The 12,494-nt window shown below is 46.5% G+C and overlaps 1 protein-coding gene across 1 annotated transcript in view; it reads left to right on the plus strand.

Moving 5' to 3' along the window:
• Positions 1–11,839, plus strand: part of LOC144111955 (uncharacterized) — a 319,997-nt gene extending 308,158 nt beyond the window's left edge. The window contains exons 11-13 of the mRNA XM_077645050.1: positions 6,182–6,371; positions 8,566–8,708; positions 11,274–11,839. Coding sequence (XP_077501176.1) covers positions 6,182–6,371; positions 8,566–8,708; positions 11,274–11,570 — 630 coding nt within the window. The 3' untranslated portion in view covers positions 11,571–11,839. The remainder of the gene's footprint in view (positions 1–6,181; positions 6,372–8,565; positions 8,709–11,273) is intronic.
• Positions 11,840–12,494: the final 655 nt, after the last annotated feature.

Here is a 12,494-nt window from a genome sequence, read left to right on the forward strand (position 1 = left end):
GGAGAAAAGGCAAATTCTGGTTATTTTCTCAGGGGATTCCAGACTTGAGGCGGAAGTGGGGGGGGGGGGGGGGGGGTATGTTCAATGCAGTAACGCTTGTATGATATGAATATTAAGAATATAGTAATTCAACCACACGGATTTTTACGGACTCAAGCGGTTTGGCAAGGGTTGTTTGTCGGGGGTCCTTAATAGAGCATGGATATTCCAGTTTAGGAAGGACTAGAGTTAAATAGGCGGACAGTTTAACAGAAGGTGGTGCAAGTCGGAGGTTTTTTTTACATAATCAAAGACGCAGTTAGTTGTTTTGGTTACGTTCTTGTCGGTGGTGCGACAAGAGAGATGGTGTGTTAGGCTGATTCTTAGATATTTTAGTAGATGGTGTGATACTGCGGCGCCACATATACTGTAGTTTGGTGTAGGACGTGACTGACGATGAGGAAATAAGATTAGAGTTGTTTTATTAACGTTTAAGTGCATTAGCCAGTTAGCGCGCCAATTTTCTCTAAGTTTTAAGTCATATTCCAGATGGTGGGAGTCCCTGTTTTAAGTCAATGGTACATGGCGCCGTTGTCAGCGAACACACGAAGAGTAGAAAATAGATTACTTGCGTAATCGTTAATGTCGACTAACAATAATAGCACATGACCTGTTCAAGGGTCTTCAGCCGGACGGCACTTAAAATCTTAGAAAGAAACGGAAAGTAAGTGGCTTTACACGTTTTGCTGATGTCGACAGAACTGCTTAGTACACTCTCGGCCACAGTGTAGGTGAGGCCGCTGAAATAAAGACGATTTCTGAGTGATGGCGCGTAAACGTTATTCGTGTTGTTTACAGTTGTAAGTATGAAAAATTCACGCGATTGTCAGTTGAAGCTGACGTCGTAGTAAACCCACTATATCCCAGCAGTACCCACAAATCTCTCAGTGCATATTCCACCACTGAAATTGGTCAGGGAGTGAGGTAGATTTGCCAGTTTGCGATGTCCCGCCGAATAGGCCCATGCGATTTCACCTCCGCTTCCGTTGGGGCGCTACATGTGTGCATCTATAGATGTGTCTTGTGTTGCAGCCCAATGCACGCTAACCGAAAGATGGTCTCCTATTTGTCAATATTATTCAATCTCTGTGACAACCACATGAACACTTTGAGTCGATCGTGAAGCCCGTACAGGGCGTCTGTAACATCACGGCTGGACCGCCCGCCTGCACGGTCACGGTGAACACAACTTCGTAACTACAGTGGTCCTGTCATTGCTGTTCATAGAGCTGCATTTATTCTTTCTGATAAAAAAAAATATTTGCAGTTTGAGGCATGTTTTGTGCACTAGCACAAGATGCATTGCTCGCAAAAAAGCCATCCTGTCTGAGAGTGAAGCCACGGAGTAACCCGGGTAAGCTCGTGTAAGCTTTATATAGCTTCGCGCAAGCTGCAGCCAATGGGAGGAGGACGTAGCGCTTGCTGCAACCGAGTGGAGAAAGGGTGCGAAGATGAAGAGCGAGAAGCGCGGTTTTGTGCACATGCGGATGCCAGAAAGAAGAGGCAGGTGAAAGATCAAGTCGCCAGAGGAATGTGTAGCGTAGCAAACTGTACGTCATGGACAAAGCCTGTCATTCGACAGATTACAAAACCGAACGACGTCCACGGTGAGCTGAACAGCAGCGCAAAAGAAGAGAGCGCAACCTGATTCAACCGATCCAATGGATATAGAGCTCTAGGAGAGATGCCAAAGCAGAGCGGCGAAGGCAGTATAACCTAGATAAACTAGATACGGAAACAGCTGAAGAGCGAGGAACGAGAAGACGATTGGGTGAGAAGGGGCGATTGATGAAGTCGCCAGAGGAACTTGCAGTCGAGAGGCATGTACAAGTAGCTTCAGAGACCACCGAACAGAGAGAACGTGAAGACTGGAACGTTAAAAAACGAGGAAAAGTAGTTATAATTATTGAATGAAAAACGAGTGGGGTGTCTTTTTGACCATAAATAGTGGAAAAGTATATATAGGGGTCCCGAAGAAGTATCTGCGGATATATTGATTGTTAAGGTGCAGTCTTAAGATATGAGGAAAAACTCCGCTCATAAGCAACTTCTCTTTGAAAAAATGCGTTTGTCCAGAATTTCTGGATGGGAAAATGTCCCCATGCATGGCGTTTTTCTTTTAGTGTTCAAAACATCTGAAATTCAACGCTTTACAAAATCAGTTTACTTTACCTGCCCTACAGCTTTCTCCTATTTAACGTGCAAGGGTGTCTGAATTGAGACGGTAAAAAAAATTCCATCGCTAGAGTAAAATGACTTGCCAGTGTGCATGGGCCCGTTCATACGTTGTGTACTCTTGATAAAGCGTGAATCCATGGCATCTCGTTGCCGCACACCCAGTAGCAGCGGTTGCTGTGAAATGTTTATTAACGGGATAGCCTTGAAGTCACTGCACTCCAGAAAACCCAGTGTCGGCGTGGTCGACGTCGGTGTTGTGAGGGAAAAATCACGGGCATGGCTCTGGCAGGTGCTCCCCAGAGAGCAACCTAGGAGGCAGGTAGGCCACCTAGGTCACGTGACGTTGCAATGTCATCAAAACCTGCTCACCGGATAGTAAGCAAACTACCCACAGTGGCAAGGGGCAGTTTAATTAATGATTGGTCGCTCGGGAAGGTCGACCTGATCCGCATAAGGCCCACCGCTGGTAGCACCTGCCATTGTAGGGCTGTGGCGCATCCCTTAAATGCTGCACCACTGCGTCAGGAGGGGTATGAGGACTCCCAGGGATCTATGAATGTAAAGAAGAGGATGACCTTCTGCGTATATGGGAATTAACCCATTACGCTATCGCGTCATACCCTCTAGGCGGGGCTTAAGTGTCCCCTCCAGTTTTGCTTGTAGCTTATTGAGGAAGGCGTTGATGCAGCCGACGCATCACTAGCAAGCTGTGACATTGAATGCAACAACAATCTACCTGAAATAAAAGAAGTTTGGCAGCCAGAAACAACCGGATTGAGCCTGCACTCGCGCTAACCATTTGCACCAATTCAGCCTCCTGCATCTAAGAGTTGCGGCTTTCCCTCATAATTTGTAAGCTTTCTGCGGCAACTCGGTAGACCTACGCGCACCTCTAGGTACTTATACAGTAGCTCTAGCCCAAACAGCATAGGAGCGCTGCCTAGACGGGCCTTGAGGAAATGTAGTGCGGGACGCGCGTATGCGTGCTCTCACATGTCGGCATTCATCCAGGCTTCCTTGATTGCGGCAATCACGGCCGCCTGGATTGGGCAACTCCTTCGCTCCTCCGGTCTACGTGGCGGTGCCATGACGCACGTGATGCGCGGCCTTCTGGCCGAGGAATTCTGCCCGCATCACGTAGCCTCTGCGTCCGTATAGCGCGTGGGCCGCCGCTAACTGCCTGTGCGGTTCGCTGTGATGCCTGCCCCTCTAGGTGTAAGCGTCGTTTCGGTTCATGTGCCTCGGCAGTCACGCAAATACGTGTTGCCGCACTACAGAGCGATCGACAGCGACGTCGTTAAGAAACTTACACTTAGCGACCGATGATGCGATTCTCTGAACCAGCCGTCGCTGACCTGTCGACCTTGAGACGCAGTAGCCCCGTAGCGACAGTGACGTCACGTTAATCGATGACGCTAAAATGACCCTAAACGCTCTGAGGTGCAGCACGCTGCAGTTTTTCTAGACTCCCTCCCCCGGTTCATGTGTGGCAAAGAAGACAATGAAAAGCTGAACGCTTTTGAACCGACCGAGCGACCAATCGTCCATGTCGCGTTTGGTTAATGACTGCGTCTGGACCCGAAGGCAACGGCTGCTCTCCGGCACGTGAGGACGCAACGAGTGACTGAGTGGCTGACGCTTGTACCTGAAGTGTACCCGACTGCGAGTCATTCGACTTTCTTCCCTTCCTCCATGTCAGCATTAAGAGCAATGGCGCGAGAAAAGTTATTCGGCGACACAGATTGTAAAGTTCGCGTCGACTCATTTCAAGCCGAATTCGGCTACGCCCTTCCGCACACTCGTTAGCAGCCGCAACTCACCAGCGTAGGAGCGCTAGTACACCGTGAGGCATTCCAGTTGAGGGGCAAGGCAACAATAACACAACTGAGGTAAAGTGATTGAAAGCAATAAAGCAAGCAATAAAAAATACAACCATTGCTAAAACCAACAGCTTAGGTACAAAGGCAAAACTCATTAAAAGATGTTACGCACTGTTTAACCACGGTTACACCCAAAGGTCGAGAGATCACATTTTTGCAATGTCCGAGGCCAAATTTGGAGGTTGCCATCGTGTCGGGCGCGCCTAATTATGATTGGAAATCGACTATGATCCAAATAGGGCAATGTAAAATTTCGGGGGTGGGTCTAATGTTGGTTGGGGAATCAGTGAGAAAGCACGGATTTTGTGCTAGGTGGAAGACGATGATGAGCTGGCAGTGTCGCCGGACGGAGCAGATGGGAGTTGACGAAGGCGGCGTACTGCAGTGCGTGCGCAGCGGTAGAGTGTGGTGCAGTTCAACACGGAGGTGTGCTCGCCTGGTGGTCTCGCACAGCATTCTTTGAAGCTGATCTGTTCCCACCGTGGCGGGTTCGTCTCCCAGTGGTGGATTTATTTCTTTTTCGATCTAGGCACATTTCGACCTTGTTTAGACTGAAGGTCCATTTCAGACAGCGGACCGGCCACGCGGTGTTGAGCATTGAGAAGGTGCATCGAGAAAAGCTATTGTCTAAAAATAAAATAAGAATGGCTGGCAGTTAAGCATTGCGAAGCACAAAATACTATGCCAGACCACAGTGGTTTGAGGGTGGACACCACCGCCATGTATATGAAAGTGCGATTCAGGTGTTACGGCCAGTTATGCGCCTTATCTCTTTTTTTCACCGTCAGTGCCAACTTGCGCAATATGCGCTGGCGGGCTGTGCTCCAGCTCCGCGTTTGTGTTGCATTGCTGTCAACGGGAACTCGCATTCCTCTAGAGCCCTGTTTTTGCCACAACGTTGTCTGCGCCAGCGCACGCAGCGCACCTCTCTGTGTCACTATACCGCCGCATAGCTGAAAGCGCGAATATCAGTTTGATACTTGAATTAGTTGATGTAGACCATGGGCACACACACGGTTTCGCTCTATCTGTAGCAGGGGCTTCAAAAGAGAAATATCGTTTACCTTCACATAATTTCATTCAACGTGCTGTAGAGGCTTACAAGTCTGAGTCGTCAAGGGGTCGCTACGCCTATTAGCTCAAGACTTGTCCGCTTACGATATCCAGTAGGACGGCGCGTCTCACAGGTAATGGTTCTCGGCTGCTGCAAATTTTCCAGGAAGTGTTGGTATGAAGCTGATAATTCGTGCGCTGAGTGTCGCGCCCATATACGACGTTACGTAAATGTTGGTTTATGCTGTCACGCAGAAAAATACAAAACAAGCCTCCCATTTCTGGATTAACAGCATGTTCTGAAAGCTGGTCATTTGAAGAAAAAGGTTGCGTACAATGCCAAATTTTTTTAATGATTACCGCCGCACTGAATATGCATTTCGACAGGCAGCACGTTTGAATTTTTGAACATAGGCCCTGAATATTTTTTACTGCAATTGGATTCAAAGGTTACCCTGCAAAGGTAGTCGAAAAAGTATTTAGAAAATTCCGCGCTCGGACTTCAGATTTTGTGAACAGCGCATGTAAATCCCCATTTGCGGGGCCTATTGAGAAAATAAATCAAATAAAGCAGGTGCATGTCACTTTCGTGAGCAGAAGCATCGAGCAGGCTGACCACTTTGCGTTCATGTGAGGAAACGGCCGTGAATATTCTTTATGCGTGTGGAGTTTTTACGTAACATGTATGCCACCTGCCATAAGTATAAATGCGACTGCTGAATAGACATGATTAAGAAAATGAAAAGAAGAAACCCGAAAGGGGAAACAAGGCTAATTTAAGATATCGGTATCAGATGTATTCACGAGGACGCGATTTTTAGGAATGAAGTAATGGTATTCCAAGTTTTGCAGGAGCGACTGAAACGACATTATTCACCGTGAAAGACGTTATTGTGAAGTATTCACGTTGCCTGGTTATGCAACACGAGTCTGTAATGCTCAAAAGAATAGAGCAGTTGCCGTATTATATCCAGAGGGAGAAGATTACTGATTTATGGAATGCATTTTGTACACAACCAATATCTCTTCAGGTGCTGCAGGCCACAGCATGGTGCATTGCTGTCGCCTGTAGGATGTGCTGTATCTTCATGAAGACGGTGTGGTACCGCACCAGAGACCCCACCACGGAGTTTGGAAAACTATCGGCAGCGTTCTTCGACCGGATCTTGTGGTCCATTTTCTTGGCCTGGATCACCCTCTCCTGTGCCACGGGACGAGGAGGTATTTACGACAGTTTAGCATCCCTCGAATTAAGGGGTGAAAACATATTTTATGGACACTGCAGATAGGAAATGCCACAATACTTCAGTGAGAATAAAAAAGTTGCGGTGCAGGCGAGGGAGCTCGTGAAAATATAGAGAGAAGGGGAAGAGCACGACATTGTCCATGTTTCGCCAGAAGTCTTCCTTTCGTAAAAATATCTCAGCGTGAAATGTAACAAAGTGGCCATTCAGCGTCAGTGTCAGTGTTATGTGAACTTTCATACGGGCCAAACTCTTTTACAGCGATGCTAAGTCACATACATAGAAAGAGTCACGCACTCATACATAGTCACTGAGGCGAGCGAGGCTAATTTAGGCAGAGGCTTGCAACGTTCTACGCTGCGACATATGTCAGTGCGTGTGTGGTGAGTGTGCCCATAGCAACAATTAGGCGAATGTTTTTCTTTGGCGGTTTTCACACTCAAGCGAAGCTCCGCGTGCAGAGCGGCTTCATAATTTCCTTAAAGTCCGGCATTTTCACTGTCTGGTGAAGCAAATTTCTACGCCCTGGACTGCAGGAAACTGATACTTTTGTCTTTGGATAGCCCCAAACTTAGGATATGCCGAAAAAAGCAGAAAAAAAGTCGAGTCTAGTACTGCCTAATTTATAACGTGGTCAGATACGAGGGCGGTAAACACCATATTGCTATTGTGCGCACACGTATTTATATTCATGACTGTGACGTGAACGATTGAAGAAATGCACAAAAAATGCAGCGAAATTTGTGCATTCATTCTTTCAAGGTGTAGAGCAACTCTACCGTTAGGCGATCAGGGTGCATGCCAAGTCGGGTTTTCCTGGCGTCTATGTTGACCTCGACGCTCTTTAGCCGTGTCCCAAACTCCATTATTCACAACGAAATCTCCTCCGATTGGCAGTGTTTTATACCAGCAAAATGACTTCCCTCAGGACGGATACGTCGACGCGGCCATTTAAATGTAATGCGTAATACGAGCTCGTTCTTAGTGCCTCGCTGTGGGTCTTGCCCAGCAATGCTCACCAGCCAGCACTACGCAGCTTCTGCCGTGGCCCACGAGACTCTGTCCTTTAGTCGTGGCTGCCGTAACTATCCCAATTGAGCCACCTCGTTATCACTGGGGCTATGGTACACCTTACCCCTTCTAGATATTCGCAGTGAAAGCACCTTGGGTGATGCTACGCCTCAACAAGCTTGGCGGGGTCTTCATCACGCATATCACTGTGGAGCAAAGATTGCTGCTTTTGTTTACTCTGCCATCATGTCAACTATAAGAGCTTGACCACCAAATTGAAATTACGAGAAAATCCCAACTATTGATGGAATAGTAAGACATGTGCTACGTTGCGAAAGAGTTTCCCAACTAAGCCTCGAATTAGCGCTCTGTGTAGAACGCTTAAGGCGCAGTTGTATTCATGAAACCCTCATTTGAACGTGCCGCGCAAAATGCCTGAGAATGTCCGGCACTATTACGACTATAGTCAAGACCCACCGCCGTCACTAGGAGGATGAGGCGCCCTGCTAGTCAGTACGTTGTCGCGGAGTCTCATCCCAGCCGCAGAAGCACCATCGTAATGAGGGTGAAATTCGAAAAACGCCCATGTGCTGACCACTGAGGGCTCCTCCAAAAACCCTAGGTGGTGCAAATTGCACCATATCCCTCCACTACGGCGTCCCCAGTAGCCCTGTTGGAGCTTAGGGACACTAAACCACCCATACAACACTCTGGCTTTTGCTAGAGCATCAGGTTTGCCTTGCTTCTTTTCTCCTTCTTTCTGCTTACCAAGTTTCCCAATGAAACATGCTCTTACTTTAGCCTTTAGAATGCCAGAGCTTCGGGCCATTTTGTGAGACATGTCTAAAGGAGGGAAACGAGACCTTGATAAGGACGTAAGGAAAGCTGCATGCAGATGAGACGAGCGCTACTATCAATTGCGCATGTTGCTAATAACACTCGTCATGTCTGCACCGCTCCTTGCGTCCTGTCTAAATCTTCTGTAACCTCCCTTCGACACATTAGAGCCTGAACGAAACATGGAATCGTTCAAACGACTCTAACGGTTCTCGTTCCTTATGACCACAGAATGTCGTTGGGCAATGCTAAACTTTCACTGCTGCTAATAAGGTGCTCCATGGTTCTCTTCTTTTCACCAGTCATGTTGTCTGTTCCCCTAGGCTTTCTCAACAAGTTCCTCTCATGGAGCGCCTTCACGCCTCTTAGCAGACTGGCCTTCGGCGTGTACATCATCCATCTACCCTTCATACACCTGTGCCTGCACATCTCCCGGGAGAGGATATTTTTTTCGCACTTCTCTGTGGTGAGTGTCTGGACCAAAAACGTTAAGCTTTGGAAGGTGCAGCGGTTAAATACACTGGCCAAGGACATCGTTACTTAGGCCACCGCATATCTATACCTAAAAGCAATCCCCTCTAGGCATTTCAGAGCATTTGCGAAGGGCGTGCTAGTACTTCCGGCTCACCGTTTCCGTATTGCTGTGCCACCATGCAGATAATAATGCGCATCGCGCATGCACAATCACCTATTGGCAGGCAACGTAGTTGCAACACGGCTACGAATCCTAAGAAATGTAATGCGGGCGCGGAGCGTGTCTAGCATGCTGCATAAAGGAATAAGTCCTTTACCGCTTCAAGAAAATGGGTATTACTCTCAGTGAATTTAAAAAAAAAAATGTTTTATAGCAGAGAACAGAAAGGTAGAAATTTGTCTATAATTAAGCAACGAGCATCGACTTCAGTTGCATCGCGCATACATTAGTTGCTGCCATAGAGGAATGTCTGGCGGTAGATTTAGTAGTGTACCATAGCGGCTATTTTCAATCGTTGAGTGCTTTCTGCTCCTTGGCGCGTTCTTCGTTCGTACATAGGCGGATGAGTTAGCGAGCTTATATGAATTTGCGCATTCTCGAGAATGTCTGTTTCGGTGGCCTTTCTTCTTATCCGTCATGTCCTTTCTAACTTTGTAAACCGCACATACCCGAGTTTTATTTGAATCACTTGAATAAAAGGAGCTAAATGAAGCCAACTGAACCACAAGAAACTCAAGGAGAGCCCAATAAATCCTGTAGAGCCCAGAAGAATTTCAACGAGTTTTTTTTCTCAATATCAAGTTTTGTGCTTCGAATCTCTTAACAGCACAAATTAAACTTCGGTCATAACCGGGTAAATATCTTCATTGCTACCGCAATATAATGACATCTTCTGAGGGCACCAAGCGCTCTAGGAAAGAGAGTTCTTGCGAAAACCCTGGAAAGAAAAATAATTAATCTGAAGCTTTCGGCTTGACTCAATTTAGGACTTACATTAATTGAATAGCAGACACTCAAGAGTCAGAGTGATTGTGATGCGAGTGCAGAAAAAGACACCAAGCATTCGATCTCCTGTGCCTACCCTGCGACCCCAATGCGCAAGGAGGACGGCATATGTTCCAGGTACAACACGACGTTGCCAGGTTGCATTCTTTGCAGAGTCGCGCCGATCGCGGAAGCCATCAGGCTGAAAGTGCTTGCTTAGCATCGTACGTATCGTTTAGCATGAATGGCGGTATACCTGTCGGGCATCATCAGCGTTCCACCAAAATATTCCTGACTGTACCTTTCGCGTGGCCAGGTGTCTCCTGGAAAAAAGCTTTCAATTCCTTAATTGTAGAGTAGATAACAAGATATACCTCTATGTATTTATTTCTTTAAAAACACGCTGACAGAGGCCGCCGCTACACATTCAAAGCCTTAAGCGTCACTAGAGGCGCCAAGTTCAGCGATCTTATTCACTGCCTGCTCTTTGAGGAAACATGGTGGTTGCAAAAGTAGAAGAATTCTCTTCTGAAAAAATCCACCCTGGTGGCTCAGTACCTTTGGCGTTCACCTGCTGATCCCAAGGTCGTGGGATATAATCCCGTCCGCGGCGGCCGCATTTAAATGGAAGCCAAGAGCAAAAATGCCCGTGTGCTGTGAATACGTTAAATAACTGAATTAAGGTCTGAATTAAACCGGAACTATCCTCTACGGCATCCCTCATAGTCCATGTGTCGCATCATGGCGTTGTACTCCTACTACCAACACTGATCTTCTGGAAAGAGAGCGTCTGCTCAATTACAACAGCATCCCTAGCTAGTCAGGCTTTTCACTCGTTTCATCACGTGCTAATTGGCACCGTACGTTTACACGCAAAGTTTAAAATGAAATTTCTTCACAGATCACGCACTTTTACAATAGGCATTTGCTTGTAAAAGCCTGCCACAGCCTTACCCTTTGACATTGCTTTATTTACTGCTTGTCCACACAGCATTTATTTTTACATTATCTTCAAGGCACCATTTGTCCGGTATAGTATATATGTATCCTAATCAGCATTTGTTCTCTTCAGTAAACCTAAAACAACACCGAGACAATACTAAGTGCAAAACTTTTGGTAAGGAATCCGAACTTCCCAGAACGAAAAAGTATGGTCGTGTTCTCGGGTCATTGTAAAGTTTGAAAAATACAGGCAGCCTTTGAAATAAACACATGTTGTGTGTCTCGACATCTTTTGTGTACGCTGAAAAAAAAACGTTTCACCAGTTCTGCAGATTCAAAGCAAGTCGAGAAGTTTATCTCTGAAGAAAATATTAGATAAGTTGTTTTTTTTATTTTATTTTCTTTTTTAAGAACGCCTCCAGCCTTACATATACTATGATGTCATAAGAGCTGCCTATTTTTTGCAGCCGAAAATTAACTGCCAAGGACTGTGTGTCAGATATCACTGCCTCTGAAACGCTACCTAGTAGTTCTAACGTGTGGAATTGGTTAAATTTGGTTTAGGGGCAGAAGAGAAATCGCAGCGACTGAATGAAGCTAAATGTGCGTCTTATTTCGTGTTTTGTGCAGGTTTCGTTTTTCTTCAGCATGCTTGTGTGGAGCTACCTACTGAGTTACCTTCTGTTCATCTTTTGTGAGGCGCCGACAGGACGCCTGGACAAGCTGATTTTCGACCCTCAACGCCGCAAGACTGAGGGGAGAGAGAAAGACGAAGCGCCGAATGACAACTCTGTGCAAGACAAACTTCCGGACGCCGTTGTGACGTTCAGAGATAGAAAATTGGACATTTGGCAAACCAGCTCCGAGAAGAACACGTCGAATGGGATTCTTCCTGGGAATTGCAGCCGAACAAGCTGCCACCTTTGACTTTACTGGTGATGCCATAATTCATGCAAGCGGTGGAGAAGCGCTCAGAAAAGAGTCTTCACCGGGGATGAACGCGATGGGTGATAACGCTCTAGTTGCGCTTTCAGCGCATTTGCAGAGCACAGGAAAAGTAGAGCAAACTGGAATGACGTTTCAAGAAGTGTTTCTTGCTTCAGCGTCCACATCTAACGAAAAATCTGACGTCGGTGGTGACAGAACATTTCATCCCTTCTCTGGAGGTGCCAAAAATAAATGACATGTGTAAAACAGCGGAGCTCTATATCATTCGGCTGTTCCGCTACCCAGTCATTTTGCTTATAGCCACATCGAGCAAAAAATGCACTTCTGCAACAAACGCTTTTATCCTCATGCTGCCTGCTTGTATGGCGAAACAGCGTTTAAATATGCTCCCGATTTTACTTCTTCTATGTATATATTACCCCCGAGAAAAGGGGTCCTTTAAGGTAATAAATTGAACTAAGCTGAACTGCTGTAACCACCTTCAAAGATGAGTCGTGTACGAAACGACGTTTCATGCATATATCCTCTCGTCTTTACGCGGATATAAACCTCGTCATTCACTGTAAAATTTTCGTTAATAGCGTTATAAGCTCCTCAGGTTAACCGAGCGAAAGTTTTGTGAAAGCTTTTGCATCGAAAGCTGTATAGTTTGAGTTTGGCCATACAGCCCTGCATTTTGCCTTGGACTCTAGAAGAGTCAGCCGCAAGACCTTAATTACTTAGTGATTTGATTTAAAATATCTTCCTTATTTTCATTTGATTGAATCAAGTTATGTTCCGTCCAATGCCACCACCTACCATGATTGGCAGGTGGATAAGTAGAGAGAGGGAAATGCCCTCTCCACGTTTAGGGGAGGCGACAGGTGGCCAGATCAAATTTCCTAGCTTCGCATGCGCACGGCT

The sequence above is a fragment of the Amblyomma americanum genome, unplaced genomic scaffold, assembly GCF_052857255.1.
Source record: "Amblyomma americanum isolate KBUSLIRL-KWMA unplaced genomic scaffold, ASM5285725v1 scaffold_19, whole genome shotgun sequence".
Taxonomy (NCBI): domain Eukaryota; kingdom Metazoa; phylum Arthropoda; class Arachnida; order Ixodida; family Ixodidae; genus Amblyomma; species Amblyomma americanum.